This window comes from Mesocricetus auratus, unplaced genomic scaffold (assembly GCF_017639785.1).
Source record: "Mesocricetus auratus isolate SY011 unplaced genomic scaffold, BCM_Maur_2.0 Super-Scaffold_100013, whole genome shotgun sequence".
NCBI lineage: Eukaryota > Metazoa > Chordata > Mammalia > Rodentia > Cricetidae > Mesocricetus > Mesocricetus auratus.
Genome location: NW_024429196.1, coordinates 36,774,829 through 36,802,507, shown reverse-complemented (window position 1 = coordinate 36,802,507; position 27,679 = coordinate 36,774,829). Strand labels below are relative to the sequence as shown.

The 27,679-nt window shown below is 37.8% G+C and overlaps 1 protein-coding gene across 11 annotated transcripts in view; it reads left to right on the top strand.

The window, feature by feature from the left end:
• Positions 1-27,679, top strand: part of Ryr2 (ryanodine receptor 2) — a 575,348-nt gene that overhangs the window by 481,839 nt on the left and 65,830 nt on the right. For 7 of the 11 annotated variants that reach the window (XM_040755588.1, XM_040755594.1, XM_040755589.1 and 4 more), the window contains 7 exons: positions 2,995-3,129; positions 6,351-6,463; positions 11,381-11,477; positions 14,041-14,144; positions 16,016-16,067; positions 17,991-18,044; positions 19,232-19,255. In XM_040755588.1, coding sequence (XP_040611522.1) covers positions 2,995-3,129; positions 6,351-6,463; positions 11,381-11,477; positions 14,041-14,144; positions 16,016-16,067; positions 17,991-18,044; positions 19,232-19,255 — 579 coding nt within the window. The remainder of the gene's footprint in view (positions 1-2,994; positions 3,130-6,350; positions 6,464-11,380; positions 11,478-14,040; positions 14,145-16,015; positions 16,068-17,990; positions 18,045-19,231; positions 19,256-27,679) is intronic. The other 4 variants (XM_040755590.1, XM_040755595.1, XM_040755596.1 and 1 more) reach the window with 1 other exon arrangement.

Below are 27,679 nucleotides of genomic sequence, written 5' to 3'. Positions count from 1 at the left end.
AAAATGTAAATATTTTTTATAAATTGTTGTAAAGCCTCCATGTGAAGTCGGGCCCAGAGTTTAAACTGTAAGCTCCCATTCAGAGAGAGACATGAATGTTTTTCAAACATGTATGTTAGATGGCATCACGAACCTCTGAAAGGGTTCCTGGGGTCTGTCCACTTAGACACCCCTGTGGAGTGTCCTCAGAGTCTGTGCTCATGGCAGGAAATAGTTATGTAGCCTGTGGGTTTTGAGATCCTGGATTCTCCCCTGTGAGCTTACCAGATCCTCCTGGATAGTTCCTGTCCAACCCTGGTTCAGTGTCTCCAGCCTCACTGCTGTTTTAACACCATCCCAATGGTGGATGCCTTTGGCCCGACAGCTGTGTCCATTCCTGGCTGAATCAGAGGACAGACACTAGAGAAAGAGCGCTGTTGTCTCATAGAGGATGGTATAGGTAGGGTCTGTCCCTTACCCTTACCTATCTCCACTCTGGGAGCCTCGCCTCTTAAAGTCTAGATGAACACATGGGCTCAACTGTGAAGCATCCTCACTCCAGCCTCATGTTCATACTCCATGGGAACATGATAGAGGCACAACCTTAGAGGAGCCATATGAGAGAGAACCTTATCAAAAGCATCTATTTTTTGAATATAGATAAGAAGGAAACACATAGTCCCTTGATAGGAGAACATTTCATTTTGAGCAAAGGACAAATAGTTTTGAGAAGTCATTCTTATATGAAGTTCTATCTCTGGGTTTGTCTCCACCTCAAAGTTATTTCTGCCATACCTTCTTAGGAGTCTGGAAGTTTGAGAAGATCCCTGTTCATTTCTTTTTCATACAATGAAGTTTTGTTTTATAGTGGAAATTCAGAAGTGGAGGAGAAAGAGATGGAAATTGTTTTGCCTACTTTTAATGGCACAGCTTTTATGTTTTACTTCTGTTCAATGACAGCTTTTTCTCCCACTAATGTGTCTGTATCTGTCAGGTTTTATGATTTTATAGTCTGTCTTAAAAACATGAAGACAAAAAGTATTTTTAAAAAAAATCTTTGAAGCTGGCGAGCTGGTTCAGCCATTAACACTTAACTGTTCTTTGAGAGGAATTTGGTCCCAACACTAACAGCAGACAATCTGATGCCTTCCTCTAGAGGACTGTGCACATGCACTCATGGACACATATATACATGGGGACACATATACACACAGTTAAAATATAAGATGTTAAAAACAGATAAACCATGAAGACTTTATTTTGAATCTTCATTATGAAATACGATAGTATTATCAAATAAAATGTTGAGATTGCTTTCTTGTGAGTGTAAAATTGTATGCTATCTTGGTTTATATTATTTAAAGTCTTCATTTCTGGAAGAATTTGCTGTGTTATAAAATCCCTAAGTTTAGGGTTGTGGGCCTATTTTATTATTCATAAATACACACAAATCTTTCAACAGTTAATGTGTGAGTGGGGAAAGAGATGGGTGAAGGTCATCTTTATCCTATTCCCTGCCTTTGTCGGTCTCCACTTCAACCTTAAACCCTAGGTTGCATCCTTTTTTGTTTTACTTTTTCTTACTTTTTTATTGAAAGTAGATTCTTCTCTGATAAAGTAATCCTGGCCACAGTTTCCCCTCCCTCCACTCTTCTCAGCTCCCTCCTTACCTCCCCTCTTCCCTGCATCTACTCCCCCTCCATCTTTCTTCAGAAAAGAGTAACAGGCATCCAGGAGACAACAACCAAACATGACAAAACAAAATAAAATAAGACAAGACAAAAGCCCTCACACCGGGGATGGGCAAGGCAACCCAAAAGGAGGAAAAGAGTCCCAAGAACAGGCAAAAGAGTCAAAGACACACCTACTCCCACAATTAGGAGTCCCACAAAAACATCAAGCTAACAGCCATAACTTGTATAGGCAGGCCCCGTGCTTGCCACTTCAGTCTGTGAGCCCATATGAGCCCTGCTTATTTGATTGGTATGACATGTTCTCCTGGTATCCTCTAACCCCTTTGACTCCTACAGTCTTCCCACCCCCTCTTCCATGGGATTCGTCTATCTTTGTGGGGAGGGACCTGGTGGAGACTTCCAGTTTAGACTCTGCATAATGCCTGGTGTGAGTCTCTGTATCCACTCCCATCTGCTGCCAAAGGAAGTCTCTCTGATGAGTATAGCAGAATATCACTAGGAATCATTTCATTGATACATTAATTTTCTCAAAGAATCAGCTTAGTTTTATTTGTATCTCTATATTTTTATCTTATTGATTTCAACCCTCAGTTTGATTATTTCTTGCCATCTACTCCTCTTGAATATTATTACTTCTTTTTGTTCTAGCGATTTCAAGTATGTTATTAAATTGCTCATATTAATCTCTCCAATATTTCTATATAGGCACTTAGTGCTATGAACTTCCCTCTTAATACTGCTCTCATTATGTCCTATAAGTTTGGATATGCTGTGTATTCAGTTTCATAGAATCCTAGAAAGTCTTTCATTTCTTTCCGTATTTCTGTCTTGATCCACTTTTTATTGAGTAGAGAGTTGTTCAGTTTTCATAAATTTGTAAGCTTTCTGTTGTTTCTGTTGTTGTTGTAATCCAGCTTTAATCTGTGGTGGTCTGATAGGATGCAGAGAGTTACTTCAATTTTCTTATATCTGTTAAGACTTGCTTTATGTCTGAGTATGTGGTCAATTTTTGGGAAAGTTCCATGAGGTGATAAAAAGAATGTATATTCTTTTGTGCTTGGGTGAAATGTTCAGTAACTATCTGATAGGTCCATTTGGTTTATAATGTCTGTTTGCTCCAGCATTTCTCTGTTTAGTTGTTGTCTGGATGACCTCTCAATTGATAAGAATGGGGAATCGTATTCTTCCACTATCAGTGTGAGAGGATCAATATGTGATTTAAGCTGTCAAGTGTGTGCTTAGTAGTCATGGTAGACACAGTTAAAGATCATGCTGGATGCCTCCTCTCTTCAGTTGCCACCTTGTATTTTCTTTCCCACAGCTGGAAGATCCTGCAATCAGGTGGCAAATGGCTCTCTATAAAGACTTGCCAAACAGGACAGAAGACACCTCAGACCCAGAGAGAACAGTAGAACGTGTCCTGGATATAGCGAATGTACTTTTTCATCTTGAACAGGTCAGGCCTTTGTGTTAATTCTATCATAATTGCCACATAAAGTATTTTTAAAATATTAATTAATTTTAACTGTGGTTCCCCCAACCTCTATATATGTTTAGAATATTCATTACAACGAACATATAATTAATTATTTCCAAGATTATAGGGGTTTTTTTTTGTTTTTATGAGACAGGGTTTCTCTGTATTGTTTTGGAGGTTGTCGGTCCAGCCTGGCCTCGAACTCACAGAGATCCGCCTGCCTCTGCCTCCCGAGTGCTGGGATTAAAGGCGTGCACCACCACCGCCCGACGATTATAGTTTTTTAAGACATTTGTAGATAGTATGTTTCAGGAGATCAAGGTCTTCATTTTTATTATATTTTTTAAACTTTTCAAATATTCTGTAGATTGGTAGTCGTATAGGCTTTATTCTAAACGTTTCTAACAAAGCAAAACAGATTTATTTAAAATGCTTTATTCTTACATCATTTTAGCACTTCACATAAAACATGTCTGAGATGTTCAGTCTTTTACTGGTTAATATCTGACGTATTTTCTCTTTTACTTGCCTTATCTTTGATTTTATCAGAGATTTTTGAGCAATTTCTCTCTGAGCTAAAGAGCAAATAACATTTATAGAAGAATAATACATTGACAGTAAAACTCCAAATTAGGAAAATATTTTTGGGTCATTATTCAATCACATCTGGCTTTAACTACGAAGTTTTTGTGTTTTATTCTCTATTTTGTCCCCTTAGTTCAAGAATTTTCAAAGCAGTAATTCTTGAGAAAGTTAGAAAGTTATAAATTCTATGTTTATATTATATTATAAACAATCTTTTACAAAATACATGAATCCAAGCAAATGTCTGGTTTCCATACACATATCTTAATCTGCTTGTGTAAAGTTTAGACCCATTAAATGAAACTTATACTATACACACATAAACACTCTCTCTTTTAAATATGACATCTAGTCAATGAGATAACATTAAAGGGCTGTGGAGATGGTATAGTAATAAAGTGCTTGCTGTGCAAGCATGACAACCTGAGTTCAGATTACTGGTACCCATGTTAAGACTGAATATGGTGGCACATATCTGTAACTACAGTATTGGGATGGGGCAGAGACAGGAAGGTCCTGAGGACTCCACTGACCTGCAAGTTCAGTGAGAGATCTTGCCTCAAATGCTAAAGTGGAGACAGCTAAAAATACTTTACACTGACCTCTGTCCTCTGCTCACAAACATATTTATGTGAGTATCCACTCATGTACATGTATTCAACACACACACACACACACACACACACACACACACACACAAATACTTAAAAAAACAAGATTTAAAAAAAACAACAACAACAAGATTACACCAGACTGAGAGGCTACAATAGTTTGCCGGTAGGTCTCTGACAGTATCTGTGTGATATGCTTTCTTAATACTGAGTTTGAAATAATAAAATTCTCAGTGTCATCCGAGGATCCTTCCTACCTTTGATTTCCTAACCCCTTTAACCACGTTTGCATATGTGACCATAATGTTAATAAACGTGTTTCTTTTATTTATATTAGATATTGTTTGAACATCTATTCCTGCCTTCAATGGTTAAATAATGTATGAGGATGGTTTAAAGTTGCATGTCCCACAACTTAAATTTTTCCTTGTATAATTCTTCGCCAAATTTTGAGGCTAGATGCCAGTTGGATCCTTTTCTGTCTGCTTCAAGACTATATCTCAATTGTTCAAGGTTTCATTTATGTTTATGGGTTTTCATCATATTCGGCAGAATACCATGTACTTATCAAAACTGGTCCCTTAAAGTCTCAGACCCCAAAGTGGAATTTTATATTGGGATACATTGGATCTCATTGGACAACTCAGCTCTTGATTCTGTTTTAATCTACACTATCTTCAATACAAGTTTATTTCACCTAATGCTCCCATCAAGAAGACAATTGAAGTGGCCAACTGCTAGAACATTATATCGATCTTATGGAGGACAGAGAGGCAGAGATATAAGTGCTTGTCAGTTAGACTCTGTTAAAATGTCTGCAATGGCTCAGTTAGTCATAATGTTTTCAAGAATTGTTTTCATATTCTGAGCATTTACTGAAAAGCATAAAATGTTTGGCTTTACTTTGGGCTAACACAACATTTTCATTTTTTCCAGAAATCTAAGTATACTGAGTATACTGGCCGGAGATATTTCAGTCTGGGAAGTACAGTGCTCTGTTGCCTAGAGAATACTAATTAATTGACAAAGCCATACTGGGAATTTATCTTCTTTCTAATACTTATGATTAATCCCCTTTTTCTCTTGAAGTTTCAAGCACCACTATTTAAATAAACAGCCTGTTTGCGTCATCTCTTATAACTTTTAAATTCTCATTTATCTTACTTAACAAAAATAGCTACAATTTTAGTATTTTTGTAATATTAAATCCTTCTGTTTCCTCTTGGTACTGAGTTTACAAAGCCTTGTTATCTTCTTTTATTAAAGAACAGTAGGATTTTCATTAACACTATTTGTATTTGTGGTTACCATATTTACAACAAAAGTAGTTTCAATATCTATGTAATCGAGTACATTTCTATGTAGGAAACAAAGCAAAACAACCCACAAAGAGGATTAGAAAAATGAAATGATCTGAGTTTGATCTTCAGAACCCACATTTACAAAGCTGGACCTGGTGATATATGCTTGTAATTCCAGCACTGGGGAGAGAGAGATAGCCAGATCTCTGGAACTCACTGGCTAGCCAACCTATCCTAGTTGCTAAGTTCTAGGCCAGTGAGAGGCCTTTTCTCAAAAAGCAAACAAACAAAACCAAGAAGGTGGATGGCACCTGAGGAATGACACCAAGGTTGTTCACTGGTCTCCATATGCATGCTCATATGTACATGTACCTATATATAAATATACCTATGTATAAGTATGCATGCATATGCATGAGATTTTCTTAAAATTTTGAGAATGATGCAAAATGATTTTATGTAGAATACTTTTCTGTTTCTTTGATTTTAAAGATAACAAGGCTTGGAAGCTACGGACTATTTGGAAAATAGGTCATTTTTACTAAGTACCATCTCAAATTTAGCTTGGGTAACTTTGAGGATATAGACTTAACCAAAATCATTGTAAGGCAATTTGAAATAAATTTAAAAGATGCATCTGATGAATATCGCACTCTTTATTGATATTGTAAAATATATATTTATTTGTGCCATTCTACCTCAGGTGGAACATCCTCAGAGATCAAAGAAGGCTGTGTGGCACAAACTACTCTCTAAGCAGAGAAAAAGAGCAGTTGTTGCCTGCTTCCGGATGGCCCCCTTGTACAATCTGCCAAGGTTAGAATTTTTTTAAATGTTTAAAAGACATTAATATTCTTCTCTAAATAGTGGGTGGCAAAGATAATCTATCCAAGGGATGAATAGGAGAGAGTTACTGGTCTTTTCAACTGATCAGTTTGTTTTCCTCTGTTGAATGTTTTTGTCCTGCCATTTAGAAATGAACTATGTTGAGAAATAACTGCTCACATATGGGAGGATATGTAGTGTGATTGGAAGCATTCTTTGAAGTTGCTCAGATTTCAATTTCAGTTTCTGTATTGCACAGCATTGGTCAAGATGATTACTTTACTATGATTTCTCCTTCTGGACTGTGGTGGGACTGGCTCCATAAGGCACAAAGGCAGGCTGAAGAACTATTATGCACAGAGTGCTTGTCAGTATGCGGGTCACAGTAGATGCTAGCCATGGCTGCTCTTTGGATAATTGTGCTCATTCAGAGAAAAGAAAAGATATTCTCCTGAGTTACAGGAATGACAAAATGAACTCAACAGACCCATCATTGTTCTCTTTGGATTTAAACAATGTACTCACTAATAGAGATATAATTCAAGTCTGGCTTGATGACCTGCTTTAGCCAGACTTGAATTATACTTTGATACTCTTAACTTTGATACTCTTAACTTTCTGCAAGTAGCGATGTCCCTACTGTATTGGTTACTTTTCTATTGCTGTGATGAAATACAAAGACCAAAGGCAACTTATAGACAAAAGAGATTATGTGGGCTTAAGGTTCCAGAGGTGTAAGAGTCCATTATGAAGAGAAGAAACAGACATGAAACATGGAGTAGCAAGCTGAGAGCTCACATCTTGCACTGCAAAGCACAAAGCAGAGAGAAAATTGGAAATGGTGTGTCTTTAAACTCTTAAAACCCAGCTCCAATAACAAGTTCCTCCAACAAGGCCACACCTCCCCAAACAGCTCTACCACCTAGAGGCAAGTATCCAAAGGTGAGATTATGGGGTATATTTCTCATTCAAGCCACCACATCTATGTCTTGTAAACAGGGCTCAGCTCAAAAGACGGTAGGTCGGTAGGTCTCTCTCTCTCTCTCTTTCTCTCTCTCTCTCTCTCTCTCTCTCTCTCTCTCTCTATCTATCTATCTATCTTATCTCTCTTTGGTTTTTTGAGACAGAATTTCTCTGTATTGCTTTGGTGTCTTTTCTGAAACTTGTTCTGTAAACCAGGCTGGCCTCAAACTGACAGATTTCCTGCCTCTACCTCCCAAGTGCTGGGATTAAAGGCGTGCCACTACTACAGCTATCTCTTTTTGGAACATCTCTGATCTCCTTGTAAATCATCTAGCTCCCTCTTTCTACATGTTTATACAGCAAGGCTACAACTTCTGGTTGTTACATTGTCCTACAGCGTTCAGGCTGTTTGCCTCTCTGATTCTCACTTTAAGGTCCAATACAATTTTAAGTTTCTATTTTCCTAACCCAAGACAGCAACCAGTGCTTTGACATTCATTGACTTTCTAACATATTGGAGAAAGAATTAATCTTATAATGACATCACTTAAACCATTTCAGGAGCATCTGAGCCAAGCTGAGTGAAACTGAATTTCCCTGAGGACTGAACATGTCTATTTAAAAGTCCAAAAGCGGTGTGCATGTCCTTAAAGCAGTTGAATACATCCTTTGGCTTGCCATTGTTATATACAGGGATTTACAGTGATTTCTAATGTTTCCAAATATGTTGTTAGTTCCTCTTCTTATACCCATCCGTGCATTAAGCCTCATGCTTTCCTAACACACTTCTGTTATTGTTGAATGCAGGTTTCCCTCAAAGAATGTCATTCTGTTACTTGATGTCCACTTACTATTCTTCTGTTCTTTCTCACTTAAATCTTACCCATTTCTCTCATTAGCATAAGATGAGTTTCATTGACTCTTCTAGTCTTCACTGATTTTTTTTGTATTTCGTTTTCCCCCTTTTTATTAAAATTAGAAACAAGCTTGTTTTACATGTCAATCCCAGTTCCCTCTCCCTCCCCTCCTTCCCTGCCCCCAACTGGCCCCTTATCCCATCTCCTATCCGCTCCCCAGGGGGGTGAGGCCACCCATGGGTGATCTTCAAAGTCTGTCAAATCATTTGGAGCAGGGTTAGACCCTCCCCCCTGTGTCTGGGCTGAGACAGTATCCCTCTATATGAAGTGGGCTCCATTTCCTGTACTGGGGATAAATACTGATCCACTACCAGAGGCCTATAGATTAACCAGATCTCCAAACTGACATCCTCGTTGACAGGGTCTGGAACAGTCCTATGCTGGTTTCCCAACTATCAGTCTGGGGTCCATGAGCAACCCCTTGTTCAAGTCAGCTGTTTCTGTGGGTTTCTCCAGCCTGGTCTTGATCCCTTTGCTCGCCATTCCTCCCTCTGCAACTGGATTCTAGAGTTCAGCTCAGTGTTTAGCTGTGGGCATTTGCTTTTGCTTTCATCAGCTACTGGAGGAAGGCTCTAGGATGGCATACAAGGTAGTCATCAATCTCATTATTGGATAAAGGCATTTAAGGTGGCCTCTTGACTATTGCTTAGATTATTAGCTGGGGTCAACCTTGTAGATCTCTGGACATTTCCCTAGTGCCAGATTTCCCTTTAAACCTATAATGGCTCCCTCGATTATGGTATCTCTTTTATTGCTCTTCTCTATTCTTTCCCTGACTCAATCTTCCTGCTCCCTCATGTCCTCCTCTCCCTTCCTCTTCTCCCTTTCTCTTTATTCTAACTCCCTCTCCTCTCCCACCATTCTCTCAATTAGCTCAGAAGATCTTGTCCTTTTCCCCTTCTCTAGGGGACCATGTATGTCTGTCTCTTCTTTGGGTCCTCCTTGTTTCCTAGCTTCTCTGGTGGTATGGATTGTAGGCTGGTAATCCTTTGCTCTATGTCTAAAATCCATATGTGAGTGTGTACATACCATGTTTGTCTTTTTGTGACTAGGTTACCTCGCTCAAAATGGTTTCTTCTAGTTCCATCTATTTGCCTGCAAATTTCAAGTTTACATTGTTTTTTTCCCCACTGAGTAATATTCCATTTTGTAAATGTACCACATTTTCTCCATCCATTCTTCAGTTGAGGGCCATCTAGGTTTCTTCCAGGTCCTGGCTATTACAAATAATGCTGCTATGAACATGGTTGAACAGATGCCCTTGTTGTATGAATGTGTATCTTTTGGTTATATGCCTAATAGTGGGATTGCTGGATCTTGTGGTAGACTGATTGCCTTTTTCCTGAGGAACCACCATACTGATTTCCAAAGTAGCTATATGAGTTTGCACTCCCACCAGCAATGAAAGAGAGATCCCCTTTCTCCATATCCTCTCCAGCACAAACTGTCATTGGTATTTTTTATTTTAGCTATTCTGACATGAGTAAGATAGCATTTCCCTGAAGGCTAATGATCTTGAGTACTTTCTTAAGTGTCTATCAGCCATTTTAAACTCCTGTCTTGAGAATTCTCTATCTAGTTCTATACCCCATTTTTAAATTGGGTTATTTGGTATTTTGAAGACTAGCTTCTTTAGTTTTTTGCAAATTTTGGAAATCAGCCCTTTGATTTTTTCCCATTCTGTAGGCTGCCGTTTTTTCTTCTCGACCATGTTCTTTGCCTTACAGAAGCTCCTCAGTTTCAGGAGGTCCCATTTATTAATTGTTGATCTCAGCGTCTGTGCTACTGGTGTTTAGGAAGCTGTTTCCTGAACCAATTCATTCAAGGGTACTTCCCACTTTCTTTTCTAAGAGGTTCAGTGTGGCTGGATTTATGTTGAGGTCTTTGATCCATTTGGACTTAAGTTTTGTGCACAGTGATAGATACTGATCTACCTGTATCTTCTAAATGCCAGCATCCAGTTATGCCAGCACCATTTGTTGAAGATGCTTTCTTTTTTCCATTGTATAGTTAGCTTCTTTGTCAAATATCAGGTGTTCATAGGTATGTGGGTTAATATCAGAGTCTTCAATTCGATTCCATTGGTCTACTTGTCTATTTTTTTGCCAAAACCAATCTGTTTTCATTACTATAGCTCTATAATAGAGCTTGAAGTCAGAGATGGTGATGCCTCCTGAAGTTCCTTTATTGTGCATGGATGTTTTGGCTATCCTGGGTCTTTTATTGTGAAGGGTGATGTTTCTTTCTCTCCTCTTTTATCGTCTGTATATAATAGGCAAACATTTTTTAAAATTTATTTTATTTTTAAATTTGTGTGTGTGTGTGTGTGTGTATGTGTGTGTGTGTGTGTGTGTGTGCACTCAGTAACCACAGAGGCCAGAAGAGGGCATTAGACATCCTGGAGCTGGAGTTACAGGTGGTCATGAGCCACCTGCCCTGGGTGCTGGGAACAGAGCTTGTGTCCTCTCGAAAAGCAGGAAGTGTGCACCACAGAGTCACCTCTTCAACTTCAGGTGGACACTTTCAAAATCAGTACTCCAAGATTTCATCTTCATTCATACAGTTGTAGAATGTTCACTTAATACATTCTACTCTAGAATAGTCAGTGCCTATGTTTGAAGTTAATTTGAATGTAGAATAGTTCTTCTGTTGGCTTATCTATCAATAATCCCTGCAGAAAATCATAGCCACCATTTAACTTACATCGACCTAATGAACTTTCCTACCATTTATCTCACTTTCAATCTTATAAGATTGAGATGTAGATACAATTATTCTTGTTGCATGTGTGAGACTTGTGAAAATTGAAAGCTTAACATGTCACAGAGCTTAGAAATGTCTGAAATCAATATGTGAGCTGAGGAACCTGCCTTTATTTGGCATAAGGAATTGTCTGTGAAGAGAAGAATCTGTAATAGGACATATTTTGTTATTTTATACTTTAGTACACAGATAATCTGATCATAAAGTACTACTGTATTCTTGTTAAAATATTTAACATCTCTTTGACATTATGTTTATCTTTTAGGCATCGGGCTGTCAATCTTTTTCTTCAAGGATATGAAAAGTCTTGGATTGAAACGGAGGAGCATTACTTTGAGGATAAATTGATTGAAGATTTAGCGGTAAGTTTTTTTGATGGTTTACAAAATGAAAGAAGGTTGAAAGAAAATCATTACACTGCACATTGGCCTTAGGAAACTTTTTAATTTCAACTGTTCCTACATTTACTGTTTATAATAACATTTTCTCTCTTTATTTTCCAAAATAGATAGTTATCATTATCAAATAATTCAGAATATAAAATGAAAAACATGAGTTATTTTATTAACTATATGTTGTTCAGTTAGTCTCTTAAACTCTTTCTTGAACCCCTTTCCACATAAAATCAAGATGAAAATCTAAAAGAAATTATCTACACCAAGTAAGTTGAAGACTAACAAACTGTTGCTGAATTTCAAAAGAATCCACAGGGGTCCTCTCACAGACCCTAGATCAGAGGCTGCACAACCACATGTGTCCCCTCACACATCCTAGGTCAGAAGATGCACATCCTCACAGGTCCCCTCACACATCCTCAGACACTATGTGGTCTCTTTGCATGCCATAGCAATCTGTATCTCTCCTTCCTAACATCAAATGTGGTCCATTCTTTCACTCGTTTTTTTCTGTCTCATATTATTCCCACTAACAAAATCATCTCATCCTATTATCATAGAGCAGCTGTATATCTGACCAGGTCAGTTAATGAGGATTTTCTCATAAGTAGAGTGGAAACAGAGGACGAGAAAGTTGGAATAAGCATGGTACTCAGCAGGTAGAACTTCCATCTAACATGCTAAGAGGCAGGCTGTGTTCTGATGGGTGCTACACCCTGGAGAACTGGGGAACAGCAACATCTTTTATAAGCCAAGCTACTGTTTTAAACCATCTTTCCAAATGAATTTTTAGACACAGGACCCACAGAAGTCTGTGGAGTTGCTGGAGACACTAAGATTTCCAAGTTAAAGATGTCATATATTGAATTCACTTTTTAATTTACAAATTGTCAGGAACTGTAAACAAATGCCATTCCTCACTCTGATTGCCATTCCCATATCTTTCAAACAGGCAATGTTGCTCAAATTGCCTTTCAAGTGTCTATGTATTCAAAGATAGCCCTGTACGCCTAATCAGTTTTCCTTCCTCTACTCTCTTGAGTTTTGGGATTCTATGCTTGGACTACAAGACCCAATTTATGCTGTGTTGGGGGTCCACCACAGGGCCTCATATGTGCTAGGCAAGCAAGCACTTTACTAACTGAGCCCCAGGCCTAACCCTATTACTGTTTTTTAGTGAATTTTACTTGCCTTTACAATCAAAATAACAATAGAATATTTACATATCTCATGCCATTTTGACTACTAATCACATCAAGATTCCTAACACAGTTAAGAATCTCCTTTAAGGGCCTAGACCCTACCCTGGATGACGTGATAGACTCTGGAGATCCACCATGGAGGGCCTCACCCTCCCTGGGGATCGGAATGGAAATTGGGTGGGGGACTGGAGGGCCTGGTGGGGAAAGATGGGGAGGAAGGGAAGGAGAGAAAGCTGTGAAGAACATGTGAAACAAACTTGTTTCTAACTTAAATTTAAAAAGAAAAAGGAAAAAAAAAAGAATTTCCTGATTGGGAAAGAGTATCTATGGAGACATAAAATCCATTAAGTTATTCAGTAAAATCAGGATCGATCAATTATGCAGGCAACAAAAATGTTTAATAATTTTTCTCAGTGATGAAGTTTTATCCAATGTCATTTTTTGTTTTAAAAGTAAATGAAAATGAAAACTGTGTACACACTCAGTCATTAATTCATTTTGTATTCTTTGTCTATCATTTCTTTCTTTGAGCCAAGAAAATATTTTATGTGATAAATATTCTTGTTAGACTTAATTGTCATAAATGATGTGACAACATTTTACTATAAAATTTATGTTTTGCCCTTTCTTGAAGCTGAACTCTCCTCTGTACCAAATATCCTTTCCGCTACTTTTGAGTCTTGCTGGCAAGAATAGTGTCTTGTTTTTTAAATTTTGTGGATTATCCTTGTTTAGATCTTTCTTGATCAAATTGTTAAATGATTCTTCTGTTTTACACCAGTAGTTCAATCAGTATGCATGTTAGATTTATATCTGTATTGTATTATTTGTTATATAGTCACAAAAAACAACACACACATGCATATCACATGCTGATTTCTGCGGTTCCCTGACCAGCAGACCTAGCCTAGTCAGGGAGCTGTAGGTTCGGTGATAGGTCCTGTCTCCAAAACCATAGTGGATGGCTTCTAAGAAATGATGACACCTGAGGTTGACCTCTGACCTTCACACACATTCCCATACAGGCATATGTATACTCACATATACATCTGCCTCTCCCCAAATCATATATTATGCATGTACACAACTTAACACACATCCTTCCTATTTGCGTGAACACGTACATTTTTCTCTGTTTTGATTTTTAGTTATTGAAACACTGTCTTGTTATGTAGCACAGTCTGGCTTTGAATTTACAATCCCCCTGATCTTCCTACCTCTGTCTCTTAAGAGCTGGGATTGTAGATGTAAGCACAAAGCTGTTCTAAAAATATTTGTATTAAATGAGAAATGTTATATATTTTACAGTTGTCTGCTCTTTTTTTCAGAAACCAGGCACTGAACCTCCAGAAGAAGATGAAGCCACGAAAAGAGTTGATCCTCTCCATCAGCTCATTCTTCTATTCAGCCGCACGGCCTTAACAGAAAAATGGTATGGTGGGGAGGGTTAATAGCAGACCTAGGAGACACTGATATAGAGAAATCCACATCTAAGTCTTGTCTCTCAATTGTTTATGTCTCACTTACATCCTGTTCTTGAATCTGTCTGACATAAAACCATCGATCAAGATCTGTTCATTTGTGGGGGGGGGTGTCTTTAAATCCTACCAGTGAGGAGCTGGGAAGATGGCTCAGTTAGTAAAGTGTTTGCCTTGCAATTATAAATATCTGAGCTCTATATATCCCATAACTGTCAGGCACAGTGGTGTGTGTGTATGCACCGGGGAAGGAGAAACAGGCTGATTCCTGGACTTCACTGGCCAGTAAACCTCGTTTACTCAGTGAGCTGCAGGTTCAATGAGAAACCCTGTCTCAAAAACCAAAGCGAATGGCTTCTAAGAAATGATGATACCTGAGGTTGATCTCTGACCTACACACATACACACACACACACACACACACACACACACACACACACATGCGCACGCACACACACACACACACACACACATGCATATGTATTCTCATATATACACCACTACCCCCCCAAAAAAAAACTATCAAGGAATTCTGGGTTTCCTAAACTCTGTATTAGGCTGATTTTACTAATTCTGAATCTTACAAAAGGTTTTCTCTTATCAAACATTGTCATTATAAATAAAACAAAATAACTCATAGAAAGCAAAATCCATCAAAACTAGTGAGAGTGACCCTTAGGATCCCCTTAGAGTGTATCACCCATTTAAGTGAGGCTTAGGAAGCCATTAGGTACTGGGTGAAGCCTTTGACAGCATCTCAGAGATGCTGCCCACTTTTCTTGCCTTCACCCCTAGTCCTACAGTGTACTGAAGCTTCAGAGAGAAAACTCCTGTAGAGTTGTATGACAAATTCCATACCAGAAGCTTCAACGAAGATGCCTTGGCTCCTCCCTACTGGGAGCACTAAAAGGTGTTGGCTCTGAGGGACATGGTAGAGGTTATAGAAACTTTGGATGATTTTCTATCCTTGGCCCCAGGTCTTAACCTTTTTCTTCAGACGCTGGGAGAAATTTTAATTATCAATACATATCACATGAGTCTTCTCACAGATCCAAAAGCACCATGTGGTCTTTTTGCATGCCACAGAAATCTGTATTTCTCTTTCTTAAACACTGAATGTGGTCCATCCTTTCACTCACGTTTTTCTCTCTTATTATTCCCCACTAACAAAACCATCTCATCCTATAAGCATAGAACAACTGTCTATCTGGTCTAGTCAGGTAATGAGGTATTTCTCATAAGTGAAGTTGGGACCTGCTGTAATACGTCTATGTTAGTCATTCTTGGTAGCAACTGGGTTGTTCATGTAGTAATAGTTTCCACATTTCTTTAGAAAAAAGCATAGTGAACATATTTTGTCTTTTTCTGAATTTTAAGTCATTGTGCTGTCCATCATTTTACTTTTGATATGACATTTTAACTTGCTGAGTCTTTCATTAGATGTCAAATGTAAGTCTCCTGTCAAAAGCTCTGTGCCACTTATATTTACTTTTGTTTTCTTCTTCACATATTGTAGTTTGAAGAAAATTAGTTACTCCACTTATGTACATTTGCATGTATATAATAGGCCAGCTTTGTTACCACACTTGAGGAACTCTGCTATGAGGTCAGGATAGGTATCTGCCAAAGCCCTTGATGGCCTTTGGATTTTTTATTGTAAATTGTTTGCTTTTGAATGCTTATTGTTGCACAAATTTTGTGTTCATTTAATTGTAAAAAAAATAGTATGTCTTGAAAAACAGCAGTTAGATTATATAGGGATGGTTTCTCTACATATGACATGCCTTCTACTTAAGATTGGACCTTTCCCCCCTTGGTTTCACAGCAAGCTGGAGGAAGATTTCCTATATATGGCATATGCAGATATTATGGCAAAGGTAAATATAAATCTTTCTTGATTTTAATATTTAATAAAAATAAACTTTTTATTTGTCAGAGCGTAAGAGTCTGCATAAAAGTTATTGCTAAATCTTAGAAAGATGAAGTGTGTAGATTCCAACTTTGTGCTGATTTCAGGAATTTCTGCTCTGACTTCCTGGATAGTCCAAGATAGTTTTCTGTTTAGTACTTTATGAATGGGGAATTCAGTTGTTTCCCATGCATTATTTCATTTAGCTCACATTCATTAGACATCAAGGTCCTGAAAATAACATGATGAAAAAGAAAAAGAAAATTTATGTTATATACTTGTAGAGTTTAACATATGATGGCGCAACAGGAGTAAAATAAGGTAAAGGAACTATTGAGGTTTTTGGGGATAGCTTACTTGGGTTATCGTGAGGTTTCTTGGAAGTCTTTAACTATAGACAGGCTGTTGTTAAATAGAGTAGTAGTATTAGCTGTTATTTCATTTGTCTCAGTAAGAATAAATACAAACAAAACAGGAGTCCCATTTCTTCTAAGATTTCAACTTTTGGTGCCATACTGATAAGAGTGTCCCAGAATAATCACAGGTGTTGAGTCAAGAGGGAAGATGATAGATCAAATCCTAGACATGTTAAAGATCATCATGAGAGTTTCATGTGGAGGTGTATTACAGTCAGATTAGAAAGGCAACCTACAGACATATGTGATTCAACACTTGGTCCTTAGAGAGTATTATTTTGACAGGGCTGTGGAATCTTGTGGGTAGAAGGCATGGATGGTAGAGGTAGGTCACTGAGGGGTTTTCTTTGGAATATTATCAGCTGGTCTGCTTCCTGTGGAAGCTTTCTTGTTGTCTGTCTTTTGCTATGATGTAACTAGCAGCCTCATATTTGTACTGTCATGGGCAGGATCGGTCCCATCATTTTATCTTTCATATCCTTGAGTCCAAATAAACCTTCCTTAAACAGCTTCTGTCAGATATATTAATCATAGCAGCTATAACAGGAAATAGTAGAAGATGACTGGACAAGCATATCTTGAGTCTGGTATCTCAGGTTGCCTTCTAAGTACACTCTTCCAATTCATTAGAATTAGATAGCAACAAAGCTGTGGGCGTTAGTGCTCTCACTCCAGAGAGGAAGGCAGCAGATGCAAGCTTACTATCGAGTCCTAAAGAACAGAGAGATACTAAGAGATGGTTTGAAAACAAGAAAGGTAGGGAGCTTTATTGTAGGCTTTTAGAGCCATAAATCTGTGTTCAAATCCATATTGGGCTAGGAGTCCTGTTCCTGACAACCATTCTCCCCTGCCTCCTCAACATACAGCAGTCTGAGCCATGAGAATTAACTAAGAATATTCTGGTGGCTCAGTAGACTGGAATAGTAAAGTTGTATATATTTTATGTGTAAGTAATAATCTCATTAAAAATTTACTTCCTTAGGTGAAGTATGATATAAATGAACTTAAAGGCATTAGAAAATCTTGCTACTATAATACATTACTATAATCAATGCATACTGTTTTATATTAATTTTAAATAACAGCAACAGTGTGTATCTGTGTTAATTATGCTAGTAATGGCAGGCTACAAAAGTGAGGATAGTTCCCTGTATTGAAGTTTGCACTTGGATTTGAATGAGTCAAGGGTACAAACATGTAGTTTGTTAAGTGTGAGAACCTTCATATGAACCGCATGTTGGGAATGAAATTGGCCATTTGTTCTGTGAATTTTGCAAAAGGCAAATCTCATAAATAAAATATAGTTTTATATTAGCTCACCATTTCATTGATGGTATCATGTAAGTTTTATATGTCCTGGGTGACAATAGTGCTCATGAAACATTAATACAAATCAGTTGGAGTTCAGGTTAAACAAACATTTTACATTTTCTCCCTCATCATAGTCTCCTCTACTTTTTTTTCTTCCAACTCAGAGTTGTCACGATGAGGAAGATGATGATGGTGAAGAAGAAGTGAAGAGCTTTGAAGTAAGATGGATCTTTCTAGAATTGCCTTTTCTCCATTTGGAGACATTGTTCCATAGCTTATAATGGACTTTTATGTTTCTTGCTTCATGGCTTATTGCAGCTTATTGTGTCCAGGAACTGCATGTCAGAGCTGGATGGACAGACCTGAGTCCTAATGTTTGCTAAGATAAGAGCAAGAAGCACAGAGCAGTTGAATACTACAGTAAAGCCCATATGTCCAGAATGAGTGCACCTGGCAGCCCACAGAGACAAAACCACTTCAAATTACTTGCATCTCAGGGATGCATGGTCTGTAATTGCCAATAGATACATTAGGAATACCTATTGAAGAGCAACATGACATCAAGTTTTTAATGATTCTATTGGTTTTGGATATTTTCTTTCCTGAATCAATTGGCCTCCTGACTTCTGCCCAATTAGGTCACTCATTCGGTACACATATGTAAGTGGTTGCCATGGTGCAGTTTGCTTGCATGAAGTAGAGGCACATCTTTTCTAGGACAGATTCCATTTCATGATTATTTTCTCAGGCATTCTTAACCTTTAAATATTGCCTATGATTTCAATTACTACGTAGTGTTAATTAGCATCAAAGACGGTTCATTTCATTCTCCATTTTGCTTATAGTATACTTTTGCTTCTTTGGGAGACTAGCTAGCTCTTGTTAACTACTCTTTTCTGATTTAGTGTATTTTTAAGACAGAGAAATAAAGGAGAAGAAAATGGAGAGTAGATTCTTCCTATCAGTAATATATATGGACTTTGAGCTAGAAGTCTAGAAAAATATGAGTAGCCAGCAATGAGTCCTTGCTTCATGGTGGAAACACAGCACATAGAACCAAGGAATGAACTTAGACTATTCCATGACACTTGAAGAAATAATCAATGTGACCATCTCTGAAGCATTAAAGTTAGTGCATTAAAAACAAACAAACAAAAGAACAACCTAATTTGAAAATTACCCATGACTATTGCTGGCTGAGCAAAATGCCCTAAGTTTAATTATCTGTACAATCCATGCTAATATACTTGAGTTCTAGTCTTAAGTCCATCCTGCCTATAAGGAGACAGGTAACTTAGAACAGTCCGTGAGCAGCAAATGATACTGTTTGCCTTTGCGGGTTATCCGTTGTCTCCAGAGCAGCTGTTTATTGCTATTTTGCTTCTTGTCCTCATCCTTCCTTAAGGTCACAGGATCCCAACGCAGCAAGGTAAAGACTTGTGTATGTGTGTATCTGTCTGGGTCCGAGTTTCAGTTTCTTGTGGCATTTACCTGTATTAGACCCAAAGTCTTGGACTCTTTTGTAAGAAAAGATCTTCAGAATAATTTTGAGAGTTTGTAGTGCTTAGTATCCCTTCCTTTGTTTATCCGTCTTGCCATTGAAATGACTCATGATTTGAAATTGCATCCTTCATGCTAACTCTGAGTTGCATACTGTGCTGGATGAGTTTGCCCATTTAGTGGATAAACTTGTAACTAGAGAGACTGTCTGGTATAGGAAGGGCCTGGGCTTCATTCCTTTGAATGTTACTTATACCTGTTTCCCTATATAAAGCTGACATGGTATAGGATATTACTGGCAAGGTTAGTGAGGTTGCCTTTTTCTTTGCCTTTTTCCCCTTTTGTTGGGCTTTTGATTGGTACCTGAGGTATAGGTATCATAATTTTAACACTGATTCTTGGCACTTCATTAAAAGAAAAGGACTCTAGATGACTATTTCTGCCTCTTATCATTTTAAAGATTTCATCTGGAAATTTTGCAAATAGAAGACATTTTGACCTAGAATTACAAGATGTTTTTGCTTTGTTTTCTGTGAAGTTTGAATTTGATTTTCATGAAGCCATTTTTAGAGGAAAGTTGATCATAAATATCCTGGGGAGGCAATGTTGTTAATGGCTTTGTTTTTTAAATGCCTGCTATGAGGAATATATTTAGAAGAAGCAAATTGCAACGTGTAGCTGGCTGGAATATATTGTTTTTATTACGTATCTGGACCATTGTAATTTTAAAAATCCGACTGTGTGACAATTTCACATTCAGTTTCAATCTAATAGACACCGTGGTCCATGGCATATAGTGGACATCATACTTAAAATTAAAGTAAGCTTTCATTATTGATAATAGTGGCTCCTGTCTTACATTTTGATTTCCACCTTAGATAGAGCTCCTATGGATTGTTAAATGATAGAAACATGAAGGAACCTTCTAACATTAACCAAACACTTGGTCTCCTGGTTAGCACAGGTGTTTATGATCAAGAGTTCACAGAAAGGTGCGCCAGGAGGAGTAAATGAGATGGAGCAAGATGAGGGGTTTTAGACAAATCATTTGGAAGACTGAATGGAGTTTTAGGATATCTAAAACAATGGAAATTATTTACAGGCTCAAACTTAAAGGCTTTAACGATAGATGCTCCTAAGAAGGGCTAACATGACAAATGTGATGTTCAGAGTATAGGATGTGGGTCAAGCCAGGGAGAATCAGCTACAGTACAGAGCTAGGAAAGAGGGAAAGGGAGGCTGTCTTTAGTTTTAGATGGTCAAGTTCATCTGATAGTGAGACCTGATTGCTAATCCCCAAATAGGAGAAGTGGGCCAGCAGCTCTGGCCAGTTCAGCCCAAGACAAAATTCTAAAGCTCCCAGAAGTTGCCACACATTCATAAGTAAAAGAGTAAGCCATGTTTGGTTATGTTTGGTGATTTTTCACTTCCATGCTGGTAGTTTTGTGATTTCTGTGAGATTTGGGAGATTCATGCCTAACTCAGTAACATTGCTGCTCTTTGCAAAATGTGTGTTATATGAGTGTGATTATATTTTTCAGAGTTTAAAAACAAGGTGTATGTAATTCATCATATGGAAACCAATTACTCTGAGGTTGACTTGTGAGGCTAACAAAAACATGGGGGAAAAGAGTTTAAACAACTGGGTGATTATTTCCCTTATCCGTTTAGTGATCCATCAGACTGTTTACATGGAAATGTCTGGTTGGTTGACAGAATTTCTTTGTAATTTTTCTTACAAGTCATACTGACTGAAATATTATTTGGCAGTTTCAATAACACCTAGAACAAATTATGTTACATAAGCTTGGAAAAAACAAAAAGTATAGGATGTGAATTTTATTCTAGTCCCCGATGGGGTATTCCAACTGGCAATAGTTTTTACTCAAGTTCTTTGAAATATATTTAGTAAATACATCACAAAGAGTTCAGAAATACCTATGATAAGAAATATGGTGTTTTAAGAAAGTTTCCCAATGGCTAATTCAAAAAAATTTTTAAATTACAGAAAGTAGCAAATAGGGACCAAGGTGCCAACAGTTTTCTTCTCTGTTCATCTGTGTGTGTTATTGGTGTGATCCTGCTGAAGCTTATCTGGTTTAACTATCAGGTTATCAATTACCTGCTTCCTCTATAATGCAAAACTGTTGATTTTGTGCATTTAATACCAGAATAGCAAACTTTATTATTCTTTTTGAGATCTGTGGGTACTTCAATATTAACATAATTTCAAAAGGCAATTAAATGTTAGAAAGTGGCCAGTGTTAGCTGAAAAGGGAGAAACAAGTTTTCAAGTACTCAGCAAGTCAACTATTGTAGCTGAATGCTGTATTTACCTTTTAAGACTTACCAAACTCCATGGAAACATTATTCAGATGGCTGCCTGCTCAATTGCTCTCATCAAGCAATTGAGGATGTGACTTTAAGATGATCCAGGCTTGAGAGCGGGCTCATTGATAAAGAAGGTGTACTGCTCCTCTTACTACAGAAGACCCATGTTAGGTTCCCAGCATCCATACAGGGCAGTTCATTACCACTTGTAACTTCAGCTCCAGGGTATCCAGTGCCCTTTTTTGTTCTCATGTACGCATGATTAAAAGTGAAATCTTCATTTGGTAAGATAATTCACTAAGCACATTTCTGTGGGATATTAAGGTTCTAAAATACAGTTGTATAACGCATTGGTAACCTGTTAGTGGCAGTGGAATTGTAGTTGAGAAGGGTATAACACCAACTGCTCTTCTGGCTGCATATCTCACATGCTAAGTAAATTGCATCCCCTTTTCTATTTCTTTCTGATTTCCAATTCAGATTTAAACTTGCTCAGCTATCTCTGAGGTCCTATTATATTTTTTTTACTTTACATTCAGGAAAATTTCTTGAGTTTTCAGTTTTACTTGTGGCTGAACTGGCATTCTGGTATGAGTGTAGAGAGTTTTGCATGTTCTCTTCTGAATGTGCCTCAAATGTAGTCAAAGATGTACTTTTTGTGATGCAATGTCCATACCAGTAACCATCTCATAGTTCAAAACATGACACAAAGGGTAGAGGAATCAGTTTAGAGCCAAACTGTCTAATGAACTGATAATAGCACTTCCCAGTTATAACATAACATATGCTAAGACCCCCTGAATGTCAAATTTTGAAGAACTCCATTTTTTATGGTTTTGAAAAACTGAATGGGATGTAAGATATTCTGCCCTGAGTAACTACATAATTTGAACTCGGAGTAGGTTTAGTTAGCAATAAGAACCATGAAACCCCTAAGAGTCAGACATAGAATTAAATTTATAAAATGTTGATGTAGAAATTGCTTTATCAAACAAATTGGAAATCTGTATCTCCAACCATGGAAGCCTCAAACATCTAGAATACAGACTAAAACATCACAAATCAATTTTATAGGGCCAAGGTTTGAGGAATTTTGTGGAACACTGATGCAGTCTGCCAACTTCATTTATATTTATTGACCTGATGATTCTATACAGTGTGTTGCTAGCTCAGGTTTCCTGGTACACAGAAACCACAAGCATGTGTGCTAACGTCGTTTGGATTAGGGGTGTCACAGTTCCAGGGAAATAACAGTTAGGGAAAAGGAGAAATGATAGAAGGAAGAAAGGAAATAGAAGAAATAGCCATAGCTACTGAACAGTACCATTGCTGTTTAGTGGTGGGATACTTCCAAAGAGGCCATGTGACTATGGATCAGTAGCTCCTGCAGGGATGGGAAAAAAGATAAGTGTCTCCAATGTTGTTTGGTAAGAGAAGCTCATTTATGCATATTTCCTGGTAGTCACTGGTCCTTCCAGTCAACCCCTAGGAAGCCAGTGCCCTGTTAGCTCCAGCTTGTCCAGAGCCCATCACTGAAGCCTGACTGTCTCTATCATTGAAGGAGTTTCCTTGATGTACACTTGCAGTGGTAGCATTCAGAGTATAATCACAGTCAGGTGTAGAGCCTTCAGGGCTCAGAATCAAGGTTTTGAGAGAGGAGCTGTAAGGAAGATGTGGGATGCTAACCCTCATATGAGAAAGCTCCTGGGAAGCCCAGTCCTTTACATTGCATATAACTTATGTATATGAATACAGATGGGCTTTTCTACACTGTGTAGAGGCCATGCACTTAAAGTTAGAATGGCCTGTTTTTCATATCACAGTAGTTTGATTTCATGTCCCAGCTTTTAAAAAATGATCTTGAATGAAACTTTTCCTTGACCAAGTTATATAGAGTAAATAAGAAAGAACAGAGTCATTTATCTTTCAAACTAGAAGATATCACTTGCAATATTTCAATTATGATCACACCTACATGGTACCACAATGTCACACTATCTAATTTTGTCTGATTCATTCGAAATTTCTTTCAAATTTCTAAACATCAAGTATTTGCTGGCTTAGTGTTTAAAACAGGCTTCCCTTCTGTTGGTAAACACTATACAAGGTTTTTTTATGTTGTTGTTGCTGTTAAGTAATTGGAAAGCATGTATCATTAAGTAATATTATATTCTTCTAAGTGTTTTTTGTTTTTAAATAACCATAAATCAGTTCTATAAAAAGGCCAGTCTAAAGCTGGAAAACAGCACAATTAGCTGCAGAAGAGAACAAGACTTTAACATGTGGTGGTGGTTTTCTTTCGTCTATTTTGACTTACTTGCATTATAAACCAATGTATCTCTCTGCTCTTCAACCTCTTTTCCTTTGTCATGTGTTTCATCCAACTGATCTCTCCTAGTCTTCATCTTTTCTTTTAGTTGTTAGTAATCATTATACATTCCACGTCACCAACAAATATTTGCAGTTGGAACATCACTAAATGTTGGAACATTACTAAATGATGAGAGGCATTCTTAAGAAGAATTTGGTTTCTGGAAACTTCTCTTTCTTAGTTTATAACAACTTTCTCATCCTATTAAAAGAGGAACACATGAAGACCCTATTGGAATCTTGGAAATACATAGAAAAAAATCAACTCAGCTGAGTTATTTGTTTGGATTCATGGACTGCAGATTCAGTAGCTGCAGCCTCTGCTGCCCCCATATCAAGACCACCAAGAAAACTCTTCTTAAGTAGTCTGGTTTTCTTTGCTGTCTTCAGGTTAAAATCCCCTCTCATTTTCCATTTTCGGAATGTGCTACTTTCACCCTCAAGGATCAAGGAACAGTTGAAATTCTTTATTATTTCAATTCTCAACTAATGAAAATCATTGAAGAACTGTGTGCATCTTTATTTCCTCTTCAGAAAGGTTTGGGTTTTTTTCTGCACCAGTGATAATCTCGAGGGTCTCTTAAAGAAGATGAGTCCTTTTGTCATGAGCTGAAGTTACACAAGAAGGAAATGTACCTGACATCCTATATTTCCATCAAGGCATGCGGTTGGATCAGGGGTCTGGTTAATGACCCTAGTGGATCTTGAAAAGACACCACTTTGGTTGCAATAGCAGAAAGCTGATAATTTGGGCTACCTTTTGGCAATGAGAATGTTTTGCCTCAAGGAGCATTCAGGCCCTGGTGCTGCTTTTGCTAACCCATCCTTTGTAACCTGGGAATAACTAAAGACAAAACTGCAATGGTGTTTCTGTAAGATCCTTAGGTAAGTAAATGGAAACTGCAAGGGGCAGGGAACCTAAGATTCTGTATCCCTAAATAAGAAAGTTTTAAGAAGCCTACCTCAAATGCTGGACATGATGGAACACACCTGGAGTTCACAGCCTTAGTAACTGAAGATAGGAGGATCTCAAGTTCCAGGGCAGACTGTGTTATATATCAGACTACTGTCAGAAAGAAAAGAAGAAAGAGAAAGAAAGAAAGACAGACAGAAAGAAAGAAAGAAAGAAAGAAAGAAAGAAAGAAAGAAAGAAAGAAAGAAAGAAAGGGCTGGAGGCAGGAAGGATAAATGAAAAGTAAAAAATATTTTTAAAATTTGCAGTTTGCTTAGGAAAGCTCACACATAATCAGCTTGGAGGAAAAGCACAATTTCCTTCCATGTAATCAATCTTCCTGTCCTAGTTTTCTATATTTTTGTTTATTTTATGGCATGATACAATATCTCAATGGAAATTTGAAATGATACACCTGGACACAGTTCTCAAGGACAATGCACCAGCAAAAAGCATTTCTACATGGGTGTGAAGAGAGCCCCCAGTTTAGTGGAAACAAGAGAAATTGTGCAACCTTTTTTGTGAAGCAGGATTGCTCTTGTTTTGTTGCTGCTGTTGGTTGGCTTTGTGTGTGTGTTCGTTTTGCTTCTCCATCAGTGTTTCTCAGTTGCCCAGTTTTCTTCAATACTTTCCTTTTTCCAGAAATATTTATAACTATTGAAATTTAATTGTCAGATATGAAAAATGAGAATGGTCTTTGTCTAGGGGTTGTGTTCTCAAAAGACGATGATTTGTTCTCCTGTCAACTTCCAGATTTCCCTGAGCTCAAGTACTCAGTGTGGTTCTTGAGAACTCTGACAGGTGTCTGCCTGATCTCTGAGCCAGTCTTCCCACTTTAGAAGATCAAACAGCAGATGGCTGCTTTTATTTTCATCTATACTTGTCTCACCTTCAACTTTCCTCTTTGTGGCTTTCTGGGGATTGTCTTTGTGCTTTTGGTAGAGTGTTGGTTTTTTCCAACTTCCCGGCCTTCTTGGTTACTTAAAATGGTAGGGGGACAATTCCTTGGAGTGATGGTTTCTTGTCATTGTCTTCCGGAGAGTCTCTTTGGAAATGGAAATAGGTTGGTTAGGCTTTATTAAGTACAGGTTCCGTTTTTAGCTCTGGTGACAGATGGAAAGTAAAAGATTGTTGGGTTCAAAAGGAAGAAGCAAATGTTGATCACTAATTTTAAACCACAACAGAAGTGCAGACAAAAGGGTCTTTTATTTCTTGTTTTCTCAAACCTGTGTTGTAATGACAGTATGGTTTTGTTTGTGTCTGTGTGGTTTCGTTTCTGTTCTGTTTTTGATTTCTCAGGAAGAGGTTTAAACATGAAGGCAACCCTTTTAGGCATTAGCACGGCTACAGTTGAAGCACAGCGGCCTCTTTTATTTTTTTTTCTCTGCTTCCATTTAGGCCTATCACATAATTTAAGAAAAAAATCACAGGAGCTTTTAACTAAAGTATGGGAAAAAACCAACAAAAACACCTGATCAATTTTGTTTTTGCAGCACGATATTATCAAAGATTTAAGAAACAAATTTGCCAGCCTCGGCGAGAACTCTCTGGTAACAGCATAAATGTCTGTGTTGGTTGCTTTTGATTTGAAGGTTTCTTTTCTTTTTCTTTTTTTTTTTTCATTTGTTTGAGCCCATTTCTCCCCTGCCCCCTCCTTTTAGTTCACTTTATTTCTCATACTCTGTAATGAGCAAGCCTTCATTTTTTAAACCTCTTCCATCTTTCAATGTCTATTTTCCGTACTTTGGATGGAAAGTTGACGGCAGCACAGTTGTCATCTTGGCCACTGCTGCGGTGCCTACTGCACTAGGTCACATATGTTTTGGCCGTTGTGTTAACGGACATGATACTAATTGAGCGTTTCATGTCCCATTGACTAAGCTTCTCTACCACGCCATTTGATGGACGCGCTGTCACAGGGCTCTATGCAACTTGCATTCTGCAACTTATACTGCTTAGTTCCGTCTCAATTCTCCAGCGAACTGGATTGCTCAAGTGAATGATCATACCAGCCTTGAACTTGCTGTGCCTTTATATTTTCCTTTTGATTTCCTCCTTTATGTTCGCAGCGGTAGCTTAAGTGGAAAAGAACAAACACCAGTCATTGCTCTAGCGGCATCATGCAGTCTCTTTTGTTACCTCCTGAGAATACAAAATATAAAGGCACATTGCTTCTCTTATTCTTTGGGGGGCAATTGGGGTGATCTGTATCATAAATCCACGACTCAGTTGAAGCCTACCTTTTTTATCCATATCAGCTTTCAATTTTGCTTAAACTCCAAGATGTCTAAGTTAATGTTCTTTTTGTTTTTGTTTTTCTGTGATTCACTGGTAACTTGCAACTCGAGCCATTTGCTGAGCAGTATCAAGTTATGGCCATGACCTAGGAGATTACCAAAAATACATGACCAACTCTATGCACAGATCTATCAATCGGAACGTGCAAGTTTCAAAGATGAAGTGTGAAACAGGCTTTGGACTGATCAACCAATTAAAATTGAGAAAAATGCATCCTGATAAACCAATACTAAAAGTATATCTGGAAAAATATCAAGGGAAAAAACAAAACAAAACCATGAGTTGAATATGTGCCTATCTGTTTGATAACGTTGGTGTCGAAATGGTCCATAATGTTGTCATAGAGCCCATACATGAAGAGATAACTAGAAATGTGGTCTGTAGAGAGTTGCTGTGATATCT